General features: G+C 40.0%; 1 protein-coding gene across 1 annotated transcript; it reads right to left on the reverse strand.

The window, feature by feature from the left end:
- Positions 1–9,079: 9,079 nt before the first annotated feature.
- LOC147451199 (uncharacterized) lies at positions 9,080–10,918 on the reverse strand. The gene is made up of 7 exons (XM_086520158.1): positions 10,783–10,918; positions 10,254–10,674; positions 10,030–10,117; positions 9,837–9,936; positions 9,703–9,742; positions 9,504–9,602; positions 9,080–9,426 (listed from the first exon to the last, which is right to left on the reverse strand). Exons 2-7 carry the CDS (start codon positions 10,543–10,545, stop codon positions 9,266–9,268), a joined length of 780 nt encoding a protein of 259 aa, XP_086376284.1. The 5' UTR covers positions 10,546–10,674; positions 10,783–10,918; the 3' UTR covers positions 9,080–9,265.
- Positions 10,919–11,214: the final 296 nt, after the last annotated feature.

Below are 11,214 nucleotides of genomic sequence, written 5' to 3' on the forward strand. Positions count from 1 at the left end.
GTTCATTATCTGCATCCAAATTTTCATGTCTATGCCTTTGCTTAGACTGCACTACTTGAATATAGGGCAAGGCATAGTTTCCATTCCTTACAATTTCTGGGAGACACAATGCCAAGTCTCCACCATACTTTTTTTTTTCTTTTTTGAGAGAGTAGAACTTTGAAATTACAACACCCCGTAGGTGGAGGCAATCCGACTCTTAAGGTGAGTCATCCCAACCGGGTTAGGGTGGCCAATCCATCATTTGGACTAGGGGAACAGCCCCTAAGGGCTACATGTCATACAAGCTGTCAAGGGGGTTTGAACCCAAGACCTTTGACACAAGGGGCTCTTGCTCTACCAACTGAGCTAGCTCTCGTTGACATTCTCCACCATACTTTTGTATGGCACTTTTGTATGAAGTGCATGATATGATCTATAGTTTGTGTCATTTTCTCATTGCATGACAAAAAAGTTTAACTAGTCCCATCATTTTCTTGTATCTTGACAAAGCAATGTCATATACCTTGTACACTTGAATGGGACACCTACTTGATTACTAGGTGAATAGTCCAATTATTTTTTCCAATTTTCTACACTACAATCTACTATCTGTAGACATAATGTTCCTTACTCACAACAACATATCGACTAAACCATGGCATGGCCAACCAAGCAGACTAGTTAGTTCGTTATTGATAGATCCCGGTTTGAAATACTGACTCCTCCTTCTCCCACATGGCACATGCCCGATGCCTCTTTTTTTTAATCACCTAGCTTGTTTTGTTGCCACCCAGGTAGCAACGGTGCCCAAGTAGTAGCAATGCAGCCCTGCCTAATAGCCCGCTCGCCCACGCAGTTCCTTTTTGGATGTTGTCTCTTGGAGTGGTTTGATTGGAAGATGCCCATTATGGATGTGGCAAGGAAGTCATGTTCTAATTTTATCGGATGCTATGATTAGGCCATGAAGGCTTGTGGCCTTATGCAACATGACCACATGGGTAAGAAGGAGATTACAAGTTAGTGGCTATTGGAGAAAGATGTCGTGCTTTGACGGTACTCTACTTGAACCTTGTTGATCTTTAAATAATTTGCCTCATGAGAATTTTGAAGCTTTCGAGAAAGAGTTGGGCGTACATCCCCTTCTTGATGGATCATAATCCACAAGGCATGGCCCTACCTCCTATGATAGAATCCCGGCTCATGTTGCACATAAATGCTACCATATTGTGATATTGATGTGTGTGAACATAAATAGGACCATCTACACACATTTTTCTCTCAATGGGCATTCTAAAGCACGAAAATGAGGAAGAAGTCAGTTTATGTAAAGCTGTGGAATGAAGGGACCCTTTGACAACAAAAAACAAGGTGAAAGTTCACTATGGATTACATAAGGCTATTAGAAGAACTTAATAAACAAAAGGTTTTTTTTTTTTAAAGAGAAAACAAGAAAGTGACTAATTTTTTAAAACATTTGTTATCACAATAAAATATTATGTTTCTTGAAAAAAGTGTAACAATGAACTATTTAAACTACTATATATTTCGAAAACATAAAAAACAAGGTGAGAAGTCACGAAGGCCTGCTTAGTTAAGGGGGGTGAAAGTTATGGGAGTACGTTTAAATGAGTGTCTACAATCATATGTGTTGTTTTTTAATATTAAATTGTATTGTCCATTATATACACATAAGCACAAATGTTCCAGTTAAACAACAAGGAGAAAGACCCACATTGATATTTTAAAATAAAACAAAAAAAGTATAAAATAAAAAAAATAAAGTAAATGGATCCATTGTCAAACTGAAACAAATGAATATTTTAATGTTTTCATAAGAAAAGGTAGATCTAATAAGCATATGAAATAATACAATAATAAAATAGACTTTTATAAAGTCCTTAAATAAAAGAACTCTTTCATAAATTCTTTTTTTTACAAAAAGCATTGAATGCACTCCTTTAGCTCTTATTCATTAAGGCCTTTTGAGCAAGCCAAAAAGTTTGCCATCATGAACTTGGCATGTTGCACTAATCAACAAACTTTATCCAATGGTCCATAGCTGCTCCCAAGATTTCAATGCTTTGCTAAGGCCTTATGCAAGCCGAAAAAAGAAAACTTTAAGTGAGTTGCCAAAAATCATAGTGTACTTCCATCCTCATTCTCATTCTCATAGCAAAATAGAGACAAAGAGACAAAGACAGAGTATCTTTCTAGAGAGCAGCTAGGGAAGACATCAAAATATTTCAATATATTTAGTATGCAAAACTTTAAATTTAGTATACAAAAATATTTAAATTTCAATATATTTAGTATACACAACTTTAATTTTCTAGGAAAAATGACCAAAACATCCCTGTAATTTGTGGAATTTCCAAAATACCCCTCAAATTTCAAGAATTCCCAATGTACCTCTCATATTGGACAAAAATTTCCCAAAATGTCCTTATATTGCAAAAGTTTCCAATATACCACTAATTAACCTCACAATTTCTTTTTGCAACTCACCATAGGAAGATTGGTTCTCCTCAATAGAAGATGATAGAACTATGATTTTAAATGGTATTAAAGCCTCTTCAAATGAAATTTTTCATCATTTGTGAACACAAATGCCTCTATTTTTTAACTCGTTGGTAAACAATTTTGTTTAAGACGCTCAGGGATAGATCTCCATTGTCATAAAGATTAGACTATGCAAAAATTGAGGCAAATCCATCTCAAAAGGATGCAATGGCATATTGAGAATTTTTGAAATTTGAGAGGTATTTTGAGAATATCCACAAATTTAAGGGATATCTTGATGATTTTTTCAAAATTTTATTTAAACATATTTTATTTTTTTAATATATTTATTGTCTAATATTATTTATTCTCTTTGTTCAAAGTTGTGAGTGGATTTGCTAAAAATTAAAAATTAAAACCCTTCACCAAATCTCTTAATTTCAAAGTGATTAGGTCTCCACAATTTGGAAAAAATAAAAACTACTTTCAAAAAGGTGAAGGGTGTAGAAAATGAAAAGCTTCTTGCAATTAAAAAGTCAAAATATTTTTATTCTATATAATGGGGTGACCTTGCCTATATGCAATGTGCCAGTCTTTTTTTAATTTTAAAATGATTTGCGGTCATCTATTTTTAAAAAGTGGCTCTTACTAGCTCGTTTAAAATAAAATACATTGATTGAAAGATGGCTTCAAGATTCCCTCTACCCTCATTGCCTAATCCTCACCTCCTGCTCATGTTACCAAAACCTTTTTTTGTCTGTGTGTTGTCCTTCCCTACCTTTGGACTCGTCCCTACGAGCCTGCAAATTTTCCTTTCCTACAATCTTGCACCTAAGCTTCCCCCACCATTCATGGACTCTCACCTACAGAGCAGTCCCACTACGTCATCTCCACTATGCCTATATCAAGGGAGGACACGAGAGAGAGAGAGAGAGAGAGAGAGAGAGAGAGAGAGAGAGAGAGAGAGAGAGAAGAAGAAGAAGAGATCATATTCACCTAATGAATTGTAAAAAATTTAAGTGAGCGATACTCACCGAGAATTGGGAAGAATGGTGATGAGAGCAAAGTATGGCTTTTTGTTGTGGGGGGGGGGGGGGGGGGGAGGCAATGAAATAACACTAAACGTGTTTCGCTATATAGAGCTCATCTATAGTGCTAAATCCTTTATAAGGAGTGGGGGGGTATAAATAAGGGTTGAGGGTTACAAACCCAAGGTGGGTACAAAGTGAGGATTAAGAGGAGGATAGAGGGGTTTATTGGTACCAAGCTATAAATATTCTGCATCTTTTGGTACAAATGAGTAAATACTAACCATTTTTGGTACATAGTGTACTAAGAGGTGGGTAACATCAGGATAAGAGAGGCAATAAATTTAATCTAAGAGGAAGCATCAAGGCACAAAATGCAAAAAAGGGGAAAGGATCATTAAAGAGAGGTTCCAAAAAAAGGGGGGGAAAGGGACAAAAAGGTGCATCTATACTAGAGGATGTTCAAAAGTGGACGCGGGGCGGGCGGGGGGGGGGGGGGGGGGGTTGAGTGGGTGAGAATTTTAGTTAAGAAACTTTCCGACATTGGGCACATTGAGCCAACAAATAAGGGGTTTGGGGAGGTTGGATAGTTCAGGTATGGTGTTAAGCTGAAGTGAGAGAAGTTTAATCAAGGTAGGAGAGAGATTAAGATTGTGCATAAGGGGTGAAAAGGAATTTTGACCACCGCGGGGGAGTTTTTAGCTTTGGGTATCTTCATTAAGAGAGAGTCTCTGTCCTTATAAGAGATGAGGGGAAAACATGTATAAAGAAGAGCTTGGGGGTAGCCACTTACTCTAAGCCTTTGGAAGAAAAGGGCACGAATGGCTAGGAAGCCCTCCAAAGAGCTCTCTCTAATGATATATCTTTCAAGCTCAGAAGTGATGAAAGCGACCTTTTGGTGGGTGGGGTGCCACAATTGCCAAGGAATGTAGCTGTAAGAGTTAAGAGTTTTTTATAGAAGTGAAAGTCTAGCAACCCTGAATGAGAAAAGGAGGGTCCTGTGAAGAAATGAATGTCTAGGATGGAAGCTTCTATGAAAGAAATGATGGGGAAAATTTTGATATGATTTTGAAGTGGCGCACCGTAAAGCTTGAGGATTTTTACAAGATCAGAAAAAGATCCATGTCAAATGTGTCGTCAATGAATCTTTTAAAATAGAGAAGAGAGGGGTGGGAGGGTTAATACTATCCTCTAAGTGACAAAGAAAGAGGCAAGCATAAATGGGGCGTCCAACTAAAGAGGGTTTGTGGATTTTAGGAAGTAGAAAAAAGGGACAAGCCTTGGGTTCAGAAGAAAGCGGCCTAAGGATGAAATCCTACTCCTTAGAAGAAAGAAGAGCACAATTTGTAAGAATGGAGGAGAGGAAGAGAAGAGACAAAGGAGAGGGGAGCTGAAGTGATGGGTGTGTAGGTAGAGGAATCTAGAAGATGTTTAGAGGCTTCTACTACATACTAGGATTTGGATAAGATGACAGCTCCTAAATTTTTGTCAACTGGCTTAATGATAATGGAAGGATCATTTTTTAAGAAAAGGAGGGATTTCTTAAGAAAGAAAGGGGATGACAAGTGAGAAGAAGAGAGGAGGTTTTCCAAAGGATGTAAAGTTTTGAAGAGAGAGAGAGAAGAAAACTTTTTTGAGGTTAAGCGAAGGAGTGGGGGGGTACCAAGAGGTATTGGGGAGGGAGAAGGGAGTTGAAGGTGGGGTCACTTCTTTAAAAAAGAGCTTGAGTTGGTAGTTTCTTTCCAAGCTAGAAAAAGAGTGCAACAAAGACGAGAGAGAAGGAGGGGAGGGAGGAGTGATTTATTTAAGGCCTAAACCAAGAAGTTTCTTTTCACAATGAGAGAGCACGATTAGAAAGGTTTTAGCAAGCTAAGTTAATGACCTTGTTTTCTCACTCATAAATTGGTTGATTTCCTAGAATTATAACCTTAAAAAGAGCAGGGTTAGTAAGGGGAAGCCAAAACTTGAATCTTTTTTTACCATAAGAAGAAGAAGTAGAGCGGGGTGTAGTGGGGAGGTAAGTTGTTGAAAAGGGAGGAGGGGTCCAAAAACGAGGAAAAAGGGAGGGTTTAGAGAAGAGCAGATGGACCCATGAAGTAGGGTGCTCAACACCTACTTTCTCCTCCATTGAAGGTTTTTTGAAATTTTGGGTCTTTTAGGAAGGTTGGAAGGGCGATGGGGAGGATTAGAGGGAAGAGGCAAACGGGTGGGAGAGGGGTGGCTAGAACATGGGGGAGTATTAAGGGGATAATGGGGAATGGGTGGGGGAAGAAGGCCCATAGAGGGAGGGGTTTTACTAAGCAAGGTGTTGGGGGGCGAGAGAGAGGAGTTGACATTTTTAGGTTTTTTTAAAGGTTGGCGGGGGGGTTTTATTTTTAGCAAGAGAGGACGTAGGTTGTGAAGGAGGGGAGTTGTTAAAAGCAAAGGGTTTTTTAGAGGAAGGGGTTTTATAGATGTTCAAAGATGTTCTTTGGGAGAGGAGTTTGCTCATTTGAGTGGTGACCTCATGTTGAACGAGCTCACTCACGGTGTTTTCTTTGGATAATGCCATTGCTTCAGCAAAGAGGGTCTCTTGGGATCTCTTTCTTGTATTGTGAGTTGTTGCTTCAATGGAGGTAGCCAAATGTACTTGTAAGATAGAGTTTTGAACAAAATAGTCTAACTCCAAGAGAGAAGAATTTTTCCACAAGCCAAGTTGTTTGGCCCATGTTTCCGATTGAACTCTAGGGAAGGATATGGGCGAGAGGTTTTTAACAAGATCCTCCAAACGCTCTTCTACCACATCATGGAAGAAGTCGAAAAGTTTTTGGAGGTTTTCTACAAGGAGAGCTTGAGCTTGTATATAAACGTCGAAGCAATCAAGTTGGTATTGTATGTTAAGGCTAACAAACTTAGCATTGAAAAGGGCTTGGGAACTAGAGTCTTCCAAAACAAGGCGTGGTGGTTTCATGCAAAGGCTACTAGGGGCTTTATTGCTAGCATGGAGGTTTAAAGGTGGAGGGGGTGAGATTTGGATTTAGAAAGCTTCAAATTAATAGTTTTGAATTCTTGAAGAGAACCTGACACAATTTTATCGAACTCTAACTTGGCACATCTTCGTGAAGTTCCCTAAAAAGGCACCGAAAGAACAGAGTGACAAGGACGACGACAGGCCTAAAGGCTCGAGAGCAGTTGAGGAACGTGGGCGAAAAGGCAAGATGAAACAAGACTGGTTCCAGATTGTGTGGGTACTGACCCAAGAACGATGGACGAGAGTACAAAACTTTGCCGAGCTTGGGGCAAAGTGAAATACCAAGAAGCCTTGATCTTCTTTGATGGAGGAGCCAAGGCCAACTTCATTTCACCTGAATTGACGACGTGGCTCGAGATCACACCCAATCGGATGGGACCACTAGCACAGACAGTTCTAGCAGCACCCGGTAGGGCCGTAGCCATTACACCTATCATTGGCAAACTTCGGTTGCATTGTCAGGGGTATTTGGGACATGAGGACTTCTACATAATGCCTTTGGAAGGTTGTGATGTCCTCTTGGGAATTCCCTGGTACCACAAGAACAACACCGTGGTCGACTATCAAGCGAGCAAAGCGACTTTGACTACAGAGAAGGACAAAACCATTGTACTTGATGTAAAACTGAAGGGCGAGTCTGTCCCTATTGTATCAGCTTCGGCCATTTCAAAATTAATGAAATCCAATCTGTTTGTGTACTCGATCTTCTTGAGAGAGATAAATAATGAGCCCAATCCTCCCACCCCTCTTCTCTACTTTAAAAGATTCATTGACAACGCATTTGGCATTTAACATGGATCTTTTTTTTATCTTGTAAAAATCCTCAAGCTTTACGATGCGCCACTTCAAAATCATATCAAAATTTCTCCCGTGATTTCTTTCATAAAAGCTTTCTTCTAGTCAATACCCGTCGCTACTCGCAAATGGCTTATATATTATAAAGGGGCCCCAATAATAAGGTAAATGGTGCACATTGCACATCAATATTTTGAAACAAAATAAAACAAAAAAAAAGTAAAATAAAAAACACATTCAAAATCAAAACAAATTCATATTTTAATGCTTTCAAGTAAGCATAGAAAATAATTAAACAATTTAATGAAGTGATTTTTTTAAAAATCGTCAAATGAGAGAATCGTTTATCAATACCTCACTATATCAATGTTCGAAAAAGGTGTGTCTAAGCTTAGACTTAAGCCGATTGAAAATCAAGATTAACCGGGTGCAAAGGATGGTGAAGGGAGAAAAACCCGATAAAATATACTATGAATATTTTGTTTAATGTTTTGATCTCTAAAGTCATTTTCAAGCATGCAAACAAAGCTTGGAGAATAGCTTCCTATTCCAAAGTTTAGCTTTCTATTCACAAGACTTTTCAATCCCTTAGGGACCCTCATCTCTCAAAGAAATTTGAAGTAAATGCTCACTTAGAGAATAGCTTTCTATTCCAAAGTTTTGGCTTCCTGTTCACAAGACTTTCAAATCCCTCGAAGACACTTGTCTCTCAAAGAAATTTGAACGACCTTTGCCCATAGTGCGCCTAAGGCCTTTAGCAAGCCAAAAATCCTAATGTAAAGAAGATTTCAATGCTTCACATGTAAAGGTAGGTCAAATCAAAAAATGAAATAATAAAATAATAAAATATTAAAAATCTGGAAATGACAGCAAGATGGATATAAGTACCAACCCAAAAAATAGCTACTCAAAAAACTTATCCAACAAAATATCACCCACATAGAAACATGCTTTCAAGATTTGTTGCACTTCAATGCACCAATACAATTTTCATACAATTAGAACAAGCTGCTAAAGATCTCATTACGGTGTAGGCTTTAAGTGCACACACGCACTCACAATTTCACATAGCCCTCAAAACTTCCTCAGAGGGCTGACCTCGAGCCCTGTCAAAATTCTAATCTCACTATGCCCCGGTTTCAGACCATCATAAAAAATCAAACCATCACAGAAGGTTCCATTGCAACCCGAAGAATTCAACAGTGTTTGCCCCTTCCAAAGTTAGTATCACACTCTTGTCAATATATGGCATGCATGCTCAAGACTAAACATTTCGCACACATGCAGAAAGCAGAATCTTCTAGCCCGCGGTTTCTATTCACTTACCTACCAGAAATTTCAAGCATTGTTGAACTCTCTTTTCAAAGTCCTTTTCATTTTTTGCTTGGGGTACTTGCTTGCAGTTGGTCACTTGCCCTTGTCTAGTCTTGGATGCAATCTACCACCCACTTACGGCTCCATTCCGAAACAGCCCACTTGTCGACACCCGATATCTGCACGGTTGACCAAACAAAGTGAGAAAATGTAAAATCGCGTCTATGCTTGACCCTATCCCACACGGGGTATGCATACACTGCTGCACTACACCAATTCACCACCATTCAATGAAAATTCGTTCAGATCAATGACTCAAACAATTTCGTAAGACGGACTCTATTACCACAAATAATTGGGGTTGCCTATATTACATCTCTCTCAAAATGTGTGATCTCAATACAAATTATGGAGAAGATATCGTCAGCATTATCAATCAAGTTTAAAAAAATGGAGGCATAACATGTTGATGCAAATTATAGCAAAAAACGATGCATTTCACATTGCACGTTTTTTGGTGGTAATGGACATTTCTGTTTCGTTTTCTTTGCCTGCGTGGGCATGCGTGTGTGAGTTACTGAGCATGCCCACGCCTTGCTGTTGGCCAATGCCATCAAAACAAAAGCCTTGAAGCTCCTTACACAGTGGTAAACTTACAAATGATAAAAATGGCCCTCAGGCATAGTGGCAATGCCACTTGGAAGTCAAAGGCTGTAGAATTGTAGACCATTCCGGCAAAACGGATCAGACCAAGGGAGAGCATAAACAGCATAGCCAACATGGCCACTTTGCCTTTGCCTGCCCCCGTGCGACAGATGCTCAATTCCACATTCTACATAGGTAATCAATACTGTACACGACAAGATGAAAATGACAATTTTTGCATAACACAGAGATTAGCGCCCAGAGTAAATTTAATCCACAAGCAAGAGGCCCATCCTCGCATATGCTGATGATCATAAGACAAACACGACCTGATACGGAGGGCAACAACTCTGAGTCCATTAATTCGCAACTTCTCCACTTAAATCATCAACTTGTGCATCCACCGGAGGCTACTGAAGAAATGCGAACCTTTCTGGGGCCTGGTATCAAGATGTCGCACAAACACGAGCTGCAAGAAGGACAGAAAAATATCACACCGTGCCATTGGGCCCATGCATATGCTGCACAATAACAGGAAAAGGGAAGTGAAAATCCCCAACTACCTCATCCAAACCTCGAACGCCAAGCTTATGCAACACAAGATGCTCGTCAAGAAGCTTTTGATCTCTAAAGCTGAGGCAGAAGTGTCCCCAAACATGCGGCCTGGGTACATAAAAAGTCCATTTACTCCGTCGACAAGAACAAGCACTGCTGTCAAATGTGCATACATGCCATGAATAATAACAACTATCTAACCATGATACTTGGCACCCATCTGCTTGAAACTTTTGCCTTATGGCGTCCTTCAAATCCGTCAATGTTGCTTTCTTCGACACTCCAAGCACTGGCGAAAGAGTAGCATGCATTATTCATAACATCATATCAAGCATTACGCACATAAGTTGACTCTTCAAGTGGACATCATTGAGGAAATGTGTGCATAAACCTAACCAGATTACAAACATGCCACAAGGTGTTACCAAAAGTAGTATCATCCATTCGACGAATCAGAAGGTTCATAGTGCCATGACTGGGTTCTCGAGCTGCCCGCCGTGGAGATGGGAAAGCTTTGAATCTCTGAGGCGTTTTGCATTGAACAGCAAGTTGCCCTTCAGAATCGTTCTCATAGGATTTGTGTAGGAGAAATGCGCGGTCCCCTTCTCGTATTGAATCCGTGATATCTGCACCGTCAGGCACCATAGCCGCCATCTCTAACCGAGCATATTGTGGCCGCTGTTCGGCCCGACCAGGGAGAAAACTTGGAAAATGCATGGTACCTGTCGGTATCAGATTCTACTGCCTGCCCAAACCTTGGGTGACTGGCGTCATTGCCTGAGCAGGAGGCCCCTCTGCGTTGGTGCATTCCAGGTAAGAGATCGCCATGAAGGCAGGAAAAGGGCCCTGTGAATGCACAAAAAATTGAGTGGCTTTAGAGGTCTGTCGATAAGAACGAGAAGAGACGAGACCATTGTCGTCATGAACAAGAAGCTGCCCAAGAAATGCACGCACCCCAGAAAACGAGAACGAAACTCACACGAGAGAATCCAAGTAAGGTAACAGCTGATACAAAATCTTGCGAAGATGCCTTCTCTTGGGCAATCTCTTCCGCCGCTGAAAGGGTACGCACATGAGAGAGGTTTCAGAGATAAGGGTTTGTCTCCTGGAAGGTAGGAAGCTACCGCCCAAGGCATTTCCCGCACAAGTGTAAGAGCCAGTTCACATGAGGGTTTGATTTTCAAAATGTTGGCAATATGTTGTTCACATGAGGGTTTGATTTTCAAAATGTTGGCAATATGTTGTCAATGTTTTGGTTTCACATGGAGTGTTTCCACTAAATAGTTGGCAACATGTTGCCAACAAGTTCCCAAAAGGCTCCATGCCCAAGGGGTGGAGCAAGATGGCAACCACAAGTGAAGACAAAGGAAAAAAAGTGTTTTTCAT

The sequence above is a fragment of the Adiantum capillus-veneris genome, chromosome 9 (assembly GCF_014529385.1).
Source record: "Adiantum capillus-veneris isolate H3 chromosome 9, ASM1452938v2, whole genome shotgun sequence".
NCBI classification, from domain to species: Eukaryota; Viridiplantae; Streptophyta; class Polypodiopsida; order Polypodiales; family Pteridaceae; genus Adiantum; species Adiantum capillus-veneris.